At 19.6% G+C, this 20,843-nt stretch overlaps 4 protein-coding genes across 4 annotated transcripts; 2 read left to right on the top strand and 2 right to left on the bottom strand.

Annotated features, from left to right (window-relative positions):
- Nucleotides 1–1,672: 1,672 nt before the first annotated feature.
- Nucleotides 1,673–5,621, top strand: PADL01_0800400 (Plasmodium exported protein (PHISTc), unknown function; the record flags this gene model as incomplete). The annotated part of the gene is made up of 2 exons (XM_028681340.1): nt 1,673–1,870; nt 2,013–5,621. The coding sequence occupies 2 exons, from the start codon at nt 1,673–1,675 to the stop codon at nt 5,619–5,621; spliced, it is 3,807 nt and encodes a 1,268-aa protein (XP_028537727.1).
- A 340-nt stretch (nt 5,622–5,961) lies between these two features.
- PADL01_0800300 (Plasmodium exported protein (hyp7), unknown function) lies at nt 5,962–6,713 on the bottom strand (the record flags this gene model as incomplete). Its single annotated transcript, XM_028681339.1, has 2 exons — nt 5,962–6,528; nt 6,645–6,713. 2 exons carry the CDS (start codon nt 6,711–6,713, stop codon nt 5,962–5,964), a joined length of 636 nt encoding a protein of 211 aa, XP_028537726.1.
- A 3,140-nt stretch (nt 6,714–9,853) lies between these two features.
- On the bottom strand, nt 9,854–10,591 carry PADL01_0800200 (Plasmodium exported protein, unknown function; the record flags this gene model as incomplete). The annotated part of the gene is made up of 2 exons (XM_028681338.1): nt 9,854–10,432; nt 10,523–10,591. The coding sequence occupies 2 exons, from the start codon at nt 10,589–10,591 to the stop codon at nt 9,854–9,856; spliced, it is 648 nt and encodes a 215-aa protein (XP_028537725.1).
- A 3,556-nt stretch (nt 10,592–14,147) lies between these two features.
- PADL01_0800100 (surface-associated interspersed protein 1.3 putative) lies at nt 14,148–17,076 on the top strand (the record flags this gene model as incomplete). Its single annotated transcript, XM_028681335.1, has 3 exons — nt 14,148–15,009; nt 15,183–15,418; nt 15,556–17,076. 3 exons carry the CDS (start codon nt 14,148–14,150, stop codon nt 17,074–17,076), a joined length of 2,619 nt encoding a protein of 872 aa, XP_028537724.1.
- Nucleotides 17,077–20,843: the final 3,767 nt, after the last annotated feature.

Below are 20,843 nucleotides of genomic sequence, written 5' to 3'. Positions count from 1 at the left end.
TTTAATTTTTTAAATATTTCTAAAAAAATATATATATTATTTATAGTTATACAATTTATATTCTTTAAAATATATAAAAAATTAAAAAAAAATAAAGGTAATTTTTTGTTTTGTTTTTTCAACGAATAAATAAAAAAAAAAAAAAATATATATATATAATATATAATATATATATATATTCATGATAATATATACTTATTTATATAAGGTTGATAGGATTATGTTTTCTTTCTCAAACATTTTAATAATACTAAAATAAATTATTAGGAAAAAAAAAAAAAAATAGAACCTTTAAATAAAAATCTCATATTATTGATTTGAGAGAATTATTATAATAATTATTACTATTATTTGTAATGGAAACAGATGATAATTAATTTATTTTTTCATAAAATAAAAAAATATAATTTATATTAAAATTATAAATAAAATAATAAAATACATATTTACAAAAATATATATTTTGTATAATATATAATAAAAAATATATTTATATTATTTTTTAAATAATTCATTAATATTTTATAAACGAACCTATTTTTATTTCATATATGTTATTTTTTAAAGTGAATGCATATTATCTAAAAAAATTGTTAAACCTAACCCCAAAAAAAAAAAAAAAAAATAAATAATTTTTTTTTCATAATTTATTTCTTCTTTATTATTATTCTATAATATATTAAAAAAATAAAATTTCAAGAAACTTATATATTTTTTAAAATGATTTTATATATAAATATACAAAATATACAAGAACAAAAAAAAAAGAAAAATATAATTAATAATATAATATATTTTATATTATATTGTTATTATATGCGTATAAAAAATATAAAATAAAAAATAATATTATATTGATGTTATTTTTTAATAAATATTTTATTTATTGTATTTTTGTATATTTCTAAATCAAATAGTTTTTTATATTTTTATATTTTTTTACTACCAATTTTTTTTTTATAGGTAAAAAAAAATGATAAAAGAAAAAAAAAAAAAAATTATTTAAATATATTTTTATTTTATTAAAGTTCAAAATATATATACATATATATATATATAAAAGAAAAAATACAATCATAAAAATATTCTTTTTCGAATTAATTAAAAAGAATATTATTATATTAAAGTGATAGCAAAAATATAAAAAAATAAAATTTTGTTATATAGGTTGTATTTTTTAATATTTTTAATATTTATTTTGTATGTATTATTATAATTTTTTTTTTTTTTTTATATGAAAAAAGAAGTCTAAAAACATAAACACCAAAAATAAAGAAATAAATATAAATATATTATATATATTTTATATTTAGGGCATATATTTTTTGGTTTTTTTCAATATATATCTATATTTTTTCGTATATATAATTTTTATAATTTTATATTCTACGAAAGAAGAAAGCTGAAAAATAAACTAATAAATAAATAAATATATATAGATATACATTTATATGGTTATATAATTACTAAAAAATGAATCATGTTATTTGAGTCTTTTTTTTTTTTTTTTTTTTTTTTATTTAATATTCTTTATAAAAGAAATTACATAAATATATATATATATAATGCTTATAAAATATATTATATAACATTTAATTTTATGATTATATTTGTAAAAATAAAAAAAAAAGACAATCACTAATATATATATTTATATATATATAATATATATATGATATTTGTTAAGGGTAAGATTTTATATTTCCTTAAATGGCCTTCAGTTGCCATAGAGGAAAATTTTAGTGGTTCCTTTAAATGTTTATTCAATAAAAATAGGAATAAATATATAAGGAATAATTTGTCAAGATTTATTCTTTCGGTTTCTTTAATTATGTTCTTTTTTCTTTTTGTTTTATGTGGCACACTACAAGTAAGAGACATATAAATAAATAAATAAATATATATATATATATATATATATATATATAATTTTTTATGTTTTAGAAAAGATAATTGCATTTTTTTTTTTTTTTTTTTTTTTTTTTTTTTTTTTTTTTTTTTTTTTTTTTCAGAATACTGAAATATTAAGAAATGATTATAATATACTACCAAAATGTCATATTAATAGAACGTCTAGAAATTTAGGAATGAATAATCCTGAATCCATTAGCTTAGGTTATGAAATAAATGAAAAGGATGAAGGAAATAAAAATGATATAATAAATAGTGCTACAACTATACGAAGAGAATTAGATAATATAAATGAAAAAATATTTCCTGAAATAGAATCATTTATGCAAGATCAAAATGCATTCAGTAATACTACAAATTTACGTAAGGATTCTTTCGGATTTGATAGTTTTAAAACATTGGAATTATCACAACTTAAACAATTTGATAAAGATAGAATGAGTGACATGAAAGATGAAACTAATGTTAATCGATTTGAAGGATATGCAGGAAACAATATAAGGGGTGGTCATAATAATGTAGTTAGTTCGGAATTTTTTGATGAACCAGTAGATGATGGTAGTAGCACAGGTGCAAAATTGAAAAACATTCCTATGAAAGATAATAACATTGAACTTTTGAAGGATGAGCCTATAGATGATTATGTAAATAATAATTCCAAAGGTGAATCAGAAGATAATTATTATGAACAACAGAATGTCCAAGATGAACAGTCGAAAGATAATTATGTTGTAGAACAAGATGTATCAGATCAATTGACAGATAATTATGATTTAGAACAAGATGTACAAAATGAAGAAGAGTATTATGATAGAAGTGGATATGTGAAGGATGTTGATTCAGAAAAGGATGATACTGAACATCTGAATGACGTACGTACAGATAGCAATACAAGTAATAATTTGAAAGATGAACCTATAGATGACGATACAGATAAACGTTTAAAAGATGAACCTGTAGATGATGATAGAAATAAACGTTTAAAAGATGAACCTGTATATGACGATACAGATAAACGTTTAAGAGATGAACCTGTAGATGATGATGATAATACAGGTAAACATCAGAAAGATGAACCAATTGATATCGATAAAACAAATTTTAAAAAGGGTTTACATGAACAACAAATTAATCCATGGACTACAACATTAGCAGATCTAAAAAATGCTAATAATAGTATGAATATAGAAAAAAAAAATAAAACTAATGAACAAGTAAAAAATACGAGAAGCAAATCATCTAATATTATAAAACCTTCAAAGTTTAATAAAGAGAACCTTTTTGATCAAAGACTTCAAAGTGTTGAAGGAAAAAATTTTTTGGAAGGAAGAAGTCAAAATTTAGAAGGAAGAAGAAATTTTGATGATAGAATTCAAAGTGTAGAAGGAAGAAGACATTTTGATGAAAGGAATCAGAACATTATGGATAGAAGAAACTTTGATGAAAGAAATGAGCAGGTTAATGAAAGAAGAAATTTTGATGAACGAAATGAGCAGGTTAATGAAAGAAGAAATTTTGATGAACGAAATGAACAGATTAATGACAGAAGAAACTTTGATGAAAGAAATGAACAGATTAATGACAGAAGAAATTTTGATGAAAGAAATGAACAGGTTAATGACAGAAGAAATTTTGATGAAAGAAATGAACAGGTTAATGACAGAAGAAACTTTGATGAAAGAAATGAACAGGTTAATGATAGAAGGAACTTTGATGAGAGGAACCAAAATGTAATGGATAGAAGAAACTTTGATGAGAGGAATCAAAATGTAATGGATAGAAGAAACTTTGATGAGAGGAATCAAAATGTAATGGATAGAAGAAACTTTGATGAGAGAGACCAAAACGTTATGGATAGAAGAAACTTTGATGAGAGGAATCAAAATGTAATGGATAGAAGAAACTTTGATGAAAGAGACCAAAACGTTATGGATAGAAGAAACTTTGATGAGAGGAATCAACAGGTTAATGACAGAAGGAACTTTGATGAGAGGAATCAAAATGTAATGGATAGACAAAACTTTGATGAGAGGAACCAAAATGTCAATGATAGAAGAAATTTTGATGAGAGGAATCAGAATGTTAATGATAGAAGAAATTTTGATGATAGAAATCAACAGGTTAATGATAGAAGAAATTTTGATGACAGAAATCAACAGGTTAATGATAGAAGAAATTTTGATGAGAGGAACCAAAACGTGAATGATAGAAGAAATTTTGATGAGAGGAACCAAAACATGAATGATAGAAGAAATTTTGATGAAAGGAACCAAAATGTTAATGATAGAAGAAATTTTGATGATAGAAACCAACAGGTTAATGACAGAAGAAACTTTGATGACAGAAACCAACAGGTTAATGACAGAAGAAACTTTGATGACAGAAACCAACAGGTTAATGACAGAAGAAACTTTGATGACAGAAACCAACAGGTTAATGACAGAAGAAACTTTGATGACAGAAACCAACATGTTAATGACAGAAGAAATTTTGATGACAGAAACCAACAATTTAATGAGAGGAGAAATTTTGATGAGAGATATCAAAATGTTAATGAGAGACGACACTTTGATCAAAGGGCTCCAAATATAGATGATCGAAAATTTTTTGATCCAAGAAATCCGAATGGTCCAGATGTAAGGTTTCCACATCCTCAGTGGGGTCCAGGAATGATGTATGGAAGACCATATTATCATTGGGTTCCATATATGGGTGATGGAAGAGGTCCAAATTTTTGGAGTCCTCATCAACATATGGCATATGGAAGACCACCTCCCCCCTATTATTGGGTACCTCCACAAGCATTAGATTATGTAAAAGGAGGTAATCCAATGGAACAAAGAAGAGAAGAAGAAAGGGGATATATGGGAGGAAGAGGTAGTAGTAGATACCCCGAAGAGGAAAGATATAATTATAATAATCAAAGAAGTAGTAATAATAATATGCCTGAAGGTAGAAATTATGAAGAGAATGCATATGAAAGAGGAGGGCATAATAAATGGGATTTTCGAAATATATATGATAGATTAAGAGATGAAGATGAAAATTCTTATGAACAACCTAGTAGTACATCTGCTAATAGAGGAAGAGGTAATGAAAGATATCCTCAATCAAGAGATAGAAGAGAAGAAAGGTATAACAATGGTAGTGATTATTATAGTAGAGGAAATGAAAGAACATCTAATAATACAAATCTTAGAAGTAGTAGTACAAGTAGTGGAAATAGAGAATTAATGCCTTACAAAAAGGAGGTATTACCATTTGGTGTTAGTAATTCAGAATTAGAAGATACTTTAACAGAAGAAGAATTAAATGAAAGAATAAGAAGATTAGATTTAACTGTATCTGTTAAAGATATGTTTATATTATGGAATCATATACTTGCACATGAAAGAAAAAAATATACAAAAATGCAAGAATATTTAATGTATTATAGTCAATATTTAGAAAAAACATATCATGTTCCAACAGCTTTTAGAAAAAAATATTGGTGGAGGGTACATTATATGTTAACAGAAGAAATAGTTAAGAGAGAAAGAGCTGATAATATAGATTTCCATCAGTTCTTACGTAAAGGATGTTGTGAAAAACGTGAATTTATATATTTTATTAATTCTAAAAGAAAAGGATGGGCGGATCTAACGGATACAATGAAAAGTATATGGATGGAAAGATTGACTTATAAAATGAGAAAATATAGTGGAGTATAAATACAAATTAAAACTCAAAAAGGATATTCATATATTAGAAGATAATGGGAAAAAAAAAAAATATATATGTATATATATAAATGTGTGTACACGTATATACTTTTTATTTTATATTTTTTATTTTAAATTTGTTCTTTATTTTTTTTTTCTTTTTTTTTTTCTTTTAATAATTGTCAAATGAGACATTAATATTTTTTTATATTTTATAAAAACACGAATTAAAAATTGTTTATTAAATTTTTTGTATGAATTGTTTAAAAAAATTAAATATTTCTATATATATCAAATAATATTATACAAATATTTATGTATATGTATAAAATTATATGAATATATTCATTTAATATATTTCAGATTTTTTTAAATATAATAATAATGCAAAAACAAGTACAAATGCATAACTGAAAGCTATGGTACTATATGCCATAGATGCAGAAGTAGCAACACAAGCTGTTGTATATCCTATTATTAATAATACTATTACATATATTGGTACGGATACAAAATTTTGCATAAGATAATTTAACATTTTGTCTATATATTTTGAAGGTATACGATGTAATAAGTCTAAAATTTTTTTAAATATACTTTTTTTCTTTTTTAGTTCTATTTTTCTTTCATACATATCTAAATACATTTCTTTATATCCTTTAAATATATCCTCTCTAATTTCTATTTTTCGTTCTTCATATGATGTATTTTTTAAAAAATTATCTAAATCTAAACAATCAATAACAAAAATATCTTCTGTAAATTCTTTGTTTTTTATTTCTTCCTTTATTGTCTTCTTTTTAAAAAAGGATAGATATCCCTTTTTTGTTTGTTCAGTGTTATCATAGGTTGACAAGGATCTAAATTTTTTAAAATGGGGTATATCACATTTGTTATACTTTTTTTGGATAATATCCTAAATAAAAAAAAAAAAAAATATATATATATATATATATTTATTTATTTATGGTATATATAAATATAAAGTATCAAATTAGGTGGTAGCATAATTATTTTTTTATTTTTACTTACATTATTATATATGTGAAATATTGATATTACAAGGTAATATATTATAACTTTACAGAAGAAAAAATACATAATTCTTTTAATTAAGCATCATATAATATTACAGAAATATTATTTACATAATAATATATATATAGTCACAATCATATTATTTGTACAATATGAATTTAATTTTTTAATTTCTTATATATTATAACATAATTTCCATTATGAATATATGAATTATATTTTATTATTATATAATGTTCTAAATAAAAAAATAAAAAAATAAATATATGTATTCAAATAAAATATATTACATCACATAATGTAAAATTAAATCGATTGCATCTATATATATATCTATATATATATATATATATATATTATTTTGTTAATCTAGTAACAAATATATATTATATTACAAAACATTTACATTTTCCTTTTTTTATATTCTTATTTTATTTTAAGGAATAATTATATATACAAAATAATATTATAGAAGAAAAAAAAAACTAATAAAATAAAACAAAACAAGAAGAAATAAACAAAAACTAAAACTATTGAATGGCATATGAATATATTGAACATGTCTAAAATGAAACAATTATATTCTATGAAATATATATATTATTAACATATAAATAAATATATATATTATGTATACATATAAGGTAATTATTTTGAACAATTCTATATATTATCATATTAGTAAAATTAGAACAAAATATATTACAGATCTAATAACAAAAAAAAAAAAAAAAAATGAGAATGAAAATATAATAATAATTATTAAATTATATTAGAACAAAGGATATACTTTATATATATTTTAAATACGTAAATAACACCATAAAAAAATTGTTTATTATTTTAGAATTATAATATTTTATAATATATAAATATATTTTTAATATAGCATTCCATATTTATATATAATGTCCAAAAAAAAAAAAAAAAAGAAAAAGAAAATATGTATATAATATATAATATAAATTTTTAATATTTAACTAAATATAGAATATTAAATTTATTACGTTCGAAAAATTTAAAATTTAAATTTACATATAAAACTTGTATTTATTTAAAATAATTATCATTAATATAAAAATTTAATATTCAAAAATATAATTATATATATAAATATATGATATAATTTTTATATTAATATTAATATTATTTATTATTATTATTATTATTATTATTATTATTATTTTTTTTTTATTTTATCTTTATTAGTATTTTAAAAAAATAAATATTTAGTTACATACATTGATGTAGAACAGAAAAAAAAAAAAAAAAAAATATAATTACATAAATGGTTCTGTTGTAATATTATATCTGTAGTATATATATTAATATTAAATATAGTTAGATCAAGAGTATTAGATTAAATTATTATTACATACAATATAAATATATAATTATGTATAAAATATTAAAAAAAAAATATATAATTTTTTTTTTTTTTTTTATATTTATATTTTTTTTATTTTTTTGAATCTAATATATATATTATGCCTATATTTATATTATCATATTTATTATATTTTATAAATAAAATAGAATGTTTTATTTTATTAAATAATAATAAATAAAATAAAAAATATATACAATATTACTTTTTGATATTTATATTATTATATATTGTTTATTTTATTTTGTTAAATAAAAATCATCAAAAAAATGTATAAAAGAAGAGATAATATAATATAATAAAGACATTTTCAATTAAACTGAATGATCATACAAATATTCTTTTTTCCTTTATGTATATAACGTTTAAATAACCATTTGAAAAAAAAAAGATCAATATTATATTAATATTACAAGAATATTTATTTTTCTAATTTATTTTATTTTTTTTTATTATTTCAACTGTTAATGAATAGTATTGATATTATATAAATAAATACATAACAACATATATATATATATATATATGTATGTATTATTTATTAATGTTTAGATCTTTTCGTTTAATAAGAATCTCAATTTATAAAATCAATTCTTAATATTATAATATAAATATTATATGAATTTCCAGAGACATTGTAATAAGAAATTTTAAAAATAAAGAAATTATTTATAAATACTAATACTAAAATAAGTAGGAACATATTTTATCATATATATATATTTATTATTATCTGTCCATAGTAGGATACTTCCAAAAAAAAGTAGTTTCATTTTATTATATATATAAAATATATTATTTATTTTTGAATAGTTAAAAATAATTATAATATTACTTTTAACAATGTTAGTATTTTATATTTTATAATAATAATTAATAAGGAATATTTTTATATCTTTATTTATTGTTAATAAATAATGAAGGATCTATATGAGATAAATATATTTTTGTTAGGGTAATGTGTTCTAGTAATATTGAAATATACGAACATAATGTGTATGTGTTTTTATTATATTTTTTTTTAATATTATAATGGAATATAAATATTATGTAAAATTTATTTATAAGAAATAATTTAAAAAAATAAAATGAAAAATATATTAAAAAATAAAATAAAATAATATCATAGTATAATTAATATTATTATATATAAAAATAATTATTAATTTTAATGACTTTCAGAAGCTTTTAAATATAATAATAGTGCAAAAATAAATACCAGTTCATAACCTAAAGGAATAGTACTATATGTCATAGATACATAAGGAGCAGCAACACAATTTTTTGAAGAGCTTATTAAAAATAATATGATTAAGTGTATTGGTATTGATAAATAATGTTGAATTATTATATTTAATAATTTATCTATGTTTTTTGAAGGTATACGAATTAATAAGCTTAAATATATATATATATATATATATATATATATATATATATATATATATATTTTTCCCCATTTTCTTATAATATAGTTCTGAATACATTTTTGAATATCCTTTAAAAATCAAATCTCTAATTTTTATGATGTATTTTTCAAATGATATATTTTGTAATAAATTATTTAACCCCGAATAATCAATAACAAATGTGTCTTCTGTAAATTCTTGTTTTTTTTACATTCCTTTTTGTTAACTTTTTTTTTTTTTTTTTTTTTTTTTGAAATAAATGTATAGTGATATATCTTGAAGATTGTTTGTATGCAAAAGTTAAAATATAATCAAATGAACATAAAAACAAAAAAAATGGTAATACCAAAAATAATAATAAAATGATATTATACATATGTGTAATATATGTATTTATTAATTATTATTTAATAACTTTGAGAATATTTCAAGTGTAATAATAATGCAAATAAAGGTACCATCAAATAACATATACCTATTGATATATATGATGTAGTTACAAAATTTGGAGGAATCACACCAGAACATCCTGTGAGTAATCCTATTAGAAGTATTATAAATACTGTTAATGGTATAGTTATGAATCTTGTCATTACTAATCTTAGTAATCTGTTTATATGTTTAGGATACAAACAGTGTAATAATTTTAATATTTTTTTAAATATATTGTAATTTTTTTTTTTTTTTTTTTTTTTTGGACCATATAGTTGTGAATACATTTCTTCATATTCCTTGAACATTTTTTTTTTGATTTGGTTTGTAGTATTATGTGAGTCATTTTTTAATAATGTATCTAAGCCTGAACAATCAATTACAAATAAGTCTTGTTCATATTCTTTTTTCTTTCTTTCTCCTTGTATCACATACTTTTTGAATAATTTTTTGTTTGATGGTTTTATATTTTCTGATGTTGTTAAGGTTCTGTTGTTTTTGATTTTTCCTTTGCATTGTGTTTTATATGGATCACAAAATGTATAATATTTATACTAGAAAGGAAAAAAAAAAAAAGAAAAAAATAAGTAGCATATAATATATATATATATATATATATATATATATATATATATATTTGTTACCTTAGTATAATTTAGAGATGTATATATTAGAGTGAGACATATAGATAATTTAAAAAACCCAAAAAACATAGTTCCTCAAAAATTTCCTTTTTCATTTTTTTCATATTTTTAAAACTGAAACATACTCACACATATGTATTTATAATATTATATTCATTATATAAGAATATTTTAAAATATTAAATATATCTTTTTAATTTTATAATTATTTCGTTCACCTTTTTTATTTCATTTTAAAAATAAAAATGTGATATGATACTTTTATACATAACAAAAATATATATATATGATATCCTTATGATATTAAAATGAGAAAAAAAAAAAAATATATTAAATTATTTATTTATATATATAATATATTTTTTTTTTTCAAGTGCGTGAAGGGAATACGACCATAACATATGTATACAATATATTTATTGCAATGTTTTTTTTTTTTTTTTTTTTTTTTTTTTTTAATATCATATATGTATATCTTTAAAGAACAAACTTTTTAATCGATTCGAAAGTAATTAATATAAAAAATAATATAACGAGCAATTAATATATGTAGAATACAAATCATATGTTTTGACGTGTTAATACATTATATAAATAATTGCTATATATATATTATTTTATTTTACAACTGTATAATAAAGTATACAGAATTATAATATTAAAACAAGGGAAATAATATTTAGTATTATTTGTTTATAGTAAAATGAATGAAATAAAAATATTTTTTATGTTTATTATTTTTTATTATCAATGTAAAAGTAAATTAATAAATATTTTTAGAATAAGAATATTGAACCATAATAAATTTGACTTATAATATTTTATATAATTATTATGTTAGCTCTAACATTTCGTTTTTGATAATTACTATAAATTAATTATGATTGTTAAAATATGTAATAAAAAATTAGTGTGTATTTTATTTTACATATTAATATTATATATATATATATATATATATATGTGAATTGTTTATTATTTTGTCTGTTCTCATTCATACAGATTTGATTATAACAATATTTCTTTTCATTTATAAAACATATTTTGATTCATCATAAAGTAGGATCGATTGAGAATTTTGGAGGGAGATGGAGAGAAAAAAAAAATATATATTTTTTTTTGTTTAAATATATAATAATGGTAATAAATAATTCAATATTTAAAACATTATTTTAATTCATTAATTTTTTTTCGGATATATAAGACAAAAATTCGATATGTATAAAATATATGTTCATTATTATTCTAGTGGTTTCATTTTTTTTTTTTTTTTTTTTTTTTTTTTTTTGGTGTGTTCTCGTGTATATATATATATATATATATATATATATATATATATTTTTATATATCGTATAATATAATTATATATTTTAGAAAAATATCTTGAAAAAAAAAAAAAAAAAATTAAGTGTATGAATATTATTTATTTATATTTACCAACTGGATAATATATAAATATAATATTTGTGTGATTTTTTTTTTTTTTTTTTCATAAGAGTAAATATATATATATATTATAGAAAATTATAATTACATATTTATAAATAAGTGTGGGTATACTCTTTTCATGTGTAGTATATATGAGGAATATTATTGAAAAGAATAAAGGAAAAAAATATTTTATATTTTTGAATATATTAAAAAAAAAGAAAATATATGTTGCTTTTCAATTTGTGTTTTACATAATATTTGTTTGAAGAGTTATGTTTGTCCTTAAATGTAATAATATATATATATATATATATATATTTATTTATTTATTTATTTATTTATTCAATTTTTAAGATGGTTTTATAAATATTACATATTATGACACAATTATATACGATATTTAAGTGATCCTTCTTTTACGAAAGATATAATTTTAAAAAGAGAAAAAGAATTGTTTCATTTATTAAGAAGAATAAAATTTTAAATATACGATAAAAATTTGGAAATAAAATAAAGTGAAAATATATTTAATGATTTATTAAATGATGAAAAATATAAAATAAAATGATAAATAATATAAACAGATAAAGATCCAAATATACTTAATAAAATGTATACAATATGTTGGAAATTAATGGATAAAGAAAGAAGGAAATTTTCTTTATTCAAAGTTAATTTTTTTTTTGTATCTTGAAAAATTAATGAAAAAAAAAAAAAAAAAAAAAAAAAAATATAAATATTCATTATATTTCTTTTTTAATTTTGAATATGAAACACTATAAAATAATATCCCATAGTTCACATTTTTATTTCCTTTATATAGAAAATAAAAATGATAAGTATATAAAAAAAAAAAGGAAAAAAATTATATATATATATTTTTTTACTTTTTTAAAAATTATTTAGCAATATATTATTATATATATATATATTTTTTTTTTATTTTTATTTTATTTATGCTTTGAAAATACTTAAAAAAAACTGATATCGAAAGGATTATAAAGATAAAAATAAATAAATATGTTTGTATGAAAAAAAAAGAAATATATACATAAATATATATATGTATGCTTCAATTTCTATTTAAAATATTTATGTATTTTTTATTTTTATCATTTTTATATAAAGAAAATAATGCTGTATTCTCATTTATTTATTTATTTATTCATTCATTCACTTTACTCTTCTAAATATATGTGTACACTTATTATTATCAATGTATAATAAAAATGATGGAACAGTAACAAAAGTGAAAGCATAAAAAATGATATAGTTGGAAAAATATACATATATATATTTAAAATGTGGTCGTTATCCTTATGGATTTATTGAAAAAGGAAATAATAATATAATATATTAATTTTTTTCTATATATTTGATCTTTAAAAAGTGTACGTATTATTATGTAGAAATATAAAAAACGTCCAATATGGCCTACAAAATTAAATAAATTAAATATATTCTCATATGTTTTAAGAATATAGGATAATTGAATAATCATGGATTTATTTTAAATAAATAAATAAATATATATATGTTATATGTATTATATAAAATTATTAATTTAAAATTATCTCGTAATACATTCATTCGTTGTAATAAATTAATTTGTATATAAATTAAATTATACTATATAAAAAAAAGATAATAATTTTTAAAATTATAAAAATTATATAAATTTTGATTCACATCTAGATACAATAAATAATTTGTAAAAATAATTTTCCTTAATGCACATCTTTTCATGATATTTTTATTCAGGTTTAATAATGAATGAAATATATTATTTATAGGAATATGTTTATATTGTGGTATTGATAAATATATTTTAATTTTAATTTCTTTTTTATGATAAGTTTATTTATATTTTGTAAATATCAGATATGTACAATTTTTTTTTTTAATTTATTATGATATATATATATATATATATATATATATATGTGATATTTAAAAAGAATTCATAAATAAAAAAAAAAATAAAAAGTGCACTAAGTAAATACATGTGTGTTTATTTCATATTACTATTTATTCATCAGTAATATATAGAACAACAACATATTTGTGAATATATATATTACTTATTCTTAAATTGTATAATATATAAAGGTTTTATTAGTTATGTATTAAATGTATTGTTTATATGAAAAAAAAACAAAAACAATAAAGAACAACTTATATTTTTATGAATTAAATGGCTGTTAAAATACATTCTCCAGTATCCAGAAAAAAAATAAGTTCTACTACATATCCTTTATATTTTACTCTTTTTTTCGAAAGGTTAAAAAATTATGTTTCCGATAGGATTAGTAATGTAAAAAATTCAGAAAATTACAATAAATTATGCAGGCATTTAAACTATGACATCGATGATGCACAAGAAATATTTTCTACATATGATTTCTTAAATATTCCTAGAGATGCTAAAGTAGCATCATGGAATAGAAATATTGAAAATCATTTAGAAAGGGAAATGCGTATAAAGTCAGAAAATAAATGTAAAAGAATATATCCTTTTTATCCAAGAATTCAAAGACACAGACGAAAAATGTTGGAAGATTATTGTGAAGAAAGGGATAAAAGAAGAGATGAAGTTAATGCTTCAGATAATTATGAACAAAAATGTTTAGAATTTAACGAATGGGTAATTACGAATGAGAACGCAATTAATAATTCATTTAATAATAATATAACTGATGATGATAGAATTAAAGGAGCATATACTATTGATAATAATTGTACTTTGAGAAAAGCATCTATTTTATTTCCACGAATAGAGTGTAAAAATGAGGAAGAAAAAAAGGAAGACGAACCTGAAGAGGAAACAGACTCTGATGATGAATATAGTGGAGAAGAGGATGAAGGCCCAAAAGAACCTGACGACGAAACAGACTCTGATGATGAAGACCCCAAAGAACCTGAAACTCCGAATCCCCCCCCTGAAAATGAGGGTACTGAGATACCTGGATTTTCTAATTTACCTCCATATGTTGGTTTTAACCATTTACAAACAGAATCTGGAAGGTTTGTACGTGATTCTCCTAGGTTAATATTTGGTATGTATAATAAATTTGTATATTTAATAGTTATAATTTAACTTTTTTCTTTCTTTCTTTTTTTTTCATTATTATTATATGTTATATATTAAATAAAAATAGTGAAATTATTATTTTAATTATGTGAAGATAATATAATATATATAAATTATTATTTATTTTCATTACTTTAGATATGTTCGATAATTTTTTTCAGTTACCAATATTTGGGAAATCCAAAATTACAAGTACTGCAGAAGGTTTTAGCCATATTTTTAATATACGCATTCCACCTACAAATGTTGTAGTACCAACTCCTAAGATTCCACCTACTGGTAATCCTCCTATGCAAGTAACACCATATCTTATATTTATTCCTATAGGTTTGTTAATCCTTCTAATTTCCATAATCCTGAATTTAATGGATAAAGTAAGTAATGAAAAGAAATACATCATATATATGTGTATGTGTATATTAAAAAAAAAATAATAAGAACATTATATTTTTTATAATATATATGTGCACATATATTTTTTTAATTAAATATATATATTTTTCTATTATAGAAAAAAGAAATGATAGCAGTGAGAAAAGAAGAAAAAGTTAAAGTGAAAACTGTGGTTCCTTCTGCTGTGTATATAAGAATAAAAGAATTAGAAAAGTTACGTGAAGAAATAAAGGAAAAGCAAAAAGAAAAATTAAAAAAAAAAATACAGGTTAAAAAAAAAGTTGAAATTATAGAGGATCCTTATAAAATTAAATTATTAGAAAGAAAGAAATGGTTATGGAAAACTATTATAGAAATACATATGTTAATTTTGGAAGAACAAAGAAAAGCAGAATGGGAATTTAATAAAGGAGATTTTTTAAATATATGTATTGATGAATTTTCAAGGCAGGAAAAAAAATCAGATATAAATGTAATAACAAGTGATTTGTTATTTGGTGAAGAAAAAGATGTAGAAACTATATATATGATGAATAAGCAAAGCGATATGTGGTATAGATGGGTTGAACGGCATGAACATATGTTAGAAAAATGGAAAGAAGAAGAATGGTTTTTAAGATTAAAAGAGAGTTGGAGAGATGAAGAAGAAGAGTATATGAAAAGAGCTTATAAAGAATTATTAATTAGTTTAAGAGGTGATAAATATCATATGTCCCAAAGACAAAAAATTATTTGGAGAATATGGATTGCAAAACATCCATTTAGAGTTAGAGAATTTGTTATAGATAAATGGTTTAATAAATTATTTGAAGAGCTTGAAAAGGAAGGTATCATATCGGATGAAGCCATAAGAAATTTTATATCTTTACATGAAGAACAATATGATGAAGAACAAATCGAAGAATTCATAAAATATAAAAAGAAAGTGTTGGTGGTTATATTATGGATAAAAATATATATGTCAATATTGGAGGAATATATAAAGGAAGAAGATATAGAGAGTGAAAAGTTATTTATAGATACATCGTTTGAAGAATTAAAAAAGAAAAAAGAAATAGAAGAAGAAGTGATAGAAGATTTGAAAAAAGATATATATGGAATAGATAAAATGAAAGAACTTGAAAAGTATAAAGGAGAGGATTGGTTTAAGCAAATGCAACAAGATTGGATTAGAAGAGAATATAAATTTGTTTCGTCATATAATTTGGGAAGTGACGATGAAGAGGAGTTTTATGAATTTGTTAAAAAACCAACAATGGAAATACAGAAAGATTTGTTAAAAGAACAATGGAGAAATATAGAATTAAAATGGATTGATGAAGATAATGATGAAGATTGGTTGGAAGATGAATTGTTAAAAAAAAGGAAGTATATAAAACCTGAAGATAAAATGAAACATAGAATAATTAGAGAGGATGATATATATAGCGAAGAATTAAAAATTTATGATGAAATAGAAAAAAGAGGTATTTATTTATTAAATAAAAAGGTATTGAAATGGAAAATCATCATTGAAATACATTTGGAGGTATTATACGATTGTAAAATGGAACAGTGGGAAAAAAATAAAGAAGACTTTTTAGATATATGTATAGAAGAATTAGTAAAAAAACAAAATGAAGATAAAAAAAAATCGTAGGATTCTCTAAATTGAGCTTATCCTTTTTCACGCGCTGTTACTAAAGGAATCATAGTTATTTTCTTTTCTTCCGCTTAGTTATATTTTAGCAATTTTTAAAATTCAGCGGATTCACCCTCCTAAATTAATCACAGAAAGAACATTGACATTATATTATCGTCCCTCTCAATAGATTCACGCACAACACTTGACACATAAATACAAAATATATACATATATATGTACATACATATATACATACATATATACATACATATATATGTATATATGTGTGCAAGTTTTTTTTCAGTTGTGACTCCATTTGCTCCTCTATTCCATGGAATAAACAAAAAAGACTTCATGAATTCCCCAGATCGTAAAAAATAAACAGGGAGAATGAAAAAGCATAAACAATATATCATGTAGTAACAACCTGTATGTTATATATGCGATATATAAATGTGTGTCCACTCATATAACCTTTCTATATAGAATGTATACATAAATATATATACACATATAAACATATACACACATAAATACATATTGTGTGCAGGTCGTTTCAATAAAGTCTCTCATTCAAACCAAATTCCTAATTTTATAAGACAAAGTGTTAACTTCAAATATGGTTACATTTGTACTAATATAAAATTAAGATGTCTTCCTAAGTTCTACTAGTAGCACATAATCCAGTTCTTTAAAAAGAAAAGGAAGAGGCTACGAACAAATTATTCGGATCTATGATGTACACAATCTAGCGAAAAGTTTTTCACATGTAGAAGGTATGTCAAAGCATATTTATTCCCCGTTACAGCTACTCTTTTAACTATACATAAAAAAAAAAAACAAATATTAAAATACATAAAAATATATATAATTAATACTGTTTTTTTTATATGCATAGCCCAAAAGCGTGAAAATCATTTTATATTAAAACAATATATAAAACCCTCAGAGAGTACCGAGACACATATATACCAAACGTACATATGTGCAAGCATAAACCCTGCTTCTTTTTCTATAAACAGGGATTTTTTTTATTTAGACTCTTATTAAGTCTTAAAACCTATATCCATTTATTATGCTACCTCTTAAACATTAATACGAACTCAATAAAAATTGGAAACGTCAAAAATGTCTAGTACTATGTAACGTCATAATCGTGAGACTATGAGGCCTAAGGTAAAATTAATTAACACGTTGCTTTTCTCCCTCCATAGTACAATTATAAAAATATATACTTACAGAGAGTAAAATGTCATCACATAGATAAGTAAAACGAAAACACCGGTTCATTATATATACATATATATATATATATATATATATATATATATAATTTTTTAATGTGATAATTTAGGAGTACTGTTATAAGCATTTCTTTCGTAAAAAAAATTATACAGTATTGTAATTCTACATTCAGCATTTATTCAAATGTCTATATAATACATACAGAATATCGCATTTAATTGCGGCCTTCATCGCTGTAGGAACCAAGACATCCATCGTTAAGATTATGTGTGTTTATAAAATAACATTAAGTCAAACAAATCTTATAAACAAAAAACAAATGTATTATAATAATATACACACTAATAAATTATTATATATATATTATATATATATATATATATATATATATATACTCACACATACCACCATATATATATATATATAATAATTTATTAGTGCATATATTATTATAATACATTTTTGTTTCTTGTTTATTAAATAAAATTAATATGTAAAAAATTGAAAAATTACTAGCTTTTTAAATGTAGAAAATATAATTATAATCATTTCTTTATATAATATATTAACAATTCTACTACTACAATATATCTACTTATTATATATAAAATTATAATAATACCTTCGATAATGTAATATCAAACGTTCCTTTAAATAATATATATATATATATATATATATATAGGCATATATCTTACAACGAAGGAAGGGAACACAATCAAGACATAAAATAAATTAAATTTATTTTTAATAAATATATTATTTTGTATATATACATAAGAATAAAAATATATTCTATATATATAATACAATATAATACTGTTATCATGTTAAAATATGGGAAAAAAAAAAAAAAAAAAAATTTTCATCTTTAATTTTTTTTCATAGACCATTCTCCTATCTAGTTAATTTAATCATATATATATATATAATCATTTATTATTTAACATTTTAATAAATTCAAAAAGAATTAAAAAAAAATAATAAATGTACACATAATATATTTTCTTAAATAATTACTTGATAATATATATGTTCATATGTTTATTATTGACTTTTTATAAATTTTCCTCGCTTCATTATTTTGATAACTCAATCCCTTCCTTCAAAGAGATGATATTGTCCCAATTGAGTTCATTTATTTAAAATCTTCATTTTTTTTTTTCTGAAATTTTAAAAATCTCAATTTATTTTTATGTTCAATATATATGCATTAATCAAACTTAATAAATATATGATGAGCTATATGCACGCACACAAATTAAGAATGCCTTCCGTTATATTTAATATATATATATATATATTTATTTATTTATTTATTTATATTTACAATTTTATATATAATAATAATAAAATTAAAAATGGGGGGAATATAATTAATTATATATAGAATATATAACATTAACGATTAATATATTAATTCATTTCTCTTTTCATATATAAACTTAAACACCATATTCTTGGAAAATACATATAAATATTATTTATTTATATTTAAATTGTTCATTCAATATATATATTTTTAATGTTCAATATTTAATTTTTTTTTTTTTTTTTTTTCTTTATTCGTATTCTTCAACTTGACATATTTATTTTAATATATAACACATTATATGTATCTCTTAAATATTTCTCACATTTTTAAAAATACAATTAATCACATTCAAATTTTATAAATATATAAATATATGAACATATAAATACACGAACATATAAATATACGAACAAATAAATTTTTATATGTCATCCCCTTAAACAAAAAAAAAATCTACATAAATTTTTTCATATATATAAGAAATACAACACTAAATAATACAAATAAATATATAAAACATTGTAACTTGTTTAAGTAACAAAATGTTGCTATAAATAAAAGATTAAATATGAATATTTCTTATGTTATATTTAATAATACAATAATTATGATGTACAATAAAATGGTGATTATTATACAACAAACAAAAAGATTATTTATATATATAACATTCTTGGTAATAATTTCACAAATATATATATATATTTATTTATTTATTTATGTATATATTTATATGTATGCTATAAATACCTGTACGTAAAACACCTTATTTTTTTAATATATTATTTCTTTAATTATATTATCTTCATTTTTAAAGCTTTTGTTTAAATGCTTTTCAAAACTTTATATTCATCTCCTTATATATGATTTATTATATGAAATATATATATATATATATATATATATATATTAAACCTTTCTTTAATCCACATATTAACACAAAAAATAAATAAAATAACAAAATCATATATTAATATGTTTATGTGAATGTTTATATTTATATATTTATTCGCTTATTTCTTTTTTTTTTTTTTTTTTCTTTTTTTTTTATTTTTTTTATGTGTGTGTGTAATGTGTATAACATATTTTTCTTAGGTTTATATCTTTCTAGGAGTATACATTTATATAATTCTGTTAAAAAATCTTTCACTTATCTAATTTTTCAATATACAATAAATTTTAACGAACAATGAAAAAGAATAAAGAAAAAAAAAAAAAATAT

The sequence above is a fragment of the Plasmodium sp. gorilla clade G2 genome (assembly GCF_900097015.1).
Source record: "Plasmodium sp. gorilla clade G2 genome assembly, chromosome: 8".
NCBI lineage: Eukaryota > Apicomplexa > Aconoidasida > Haemosporida > Plasmodiidae > Plasmodium > Plasmodium adleri (nom. inval.).
This window is presented reverse-complemented; position numbering and strand designations above follow the sequence as displayed.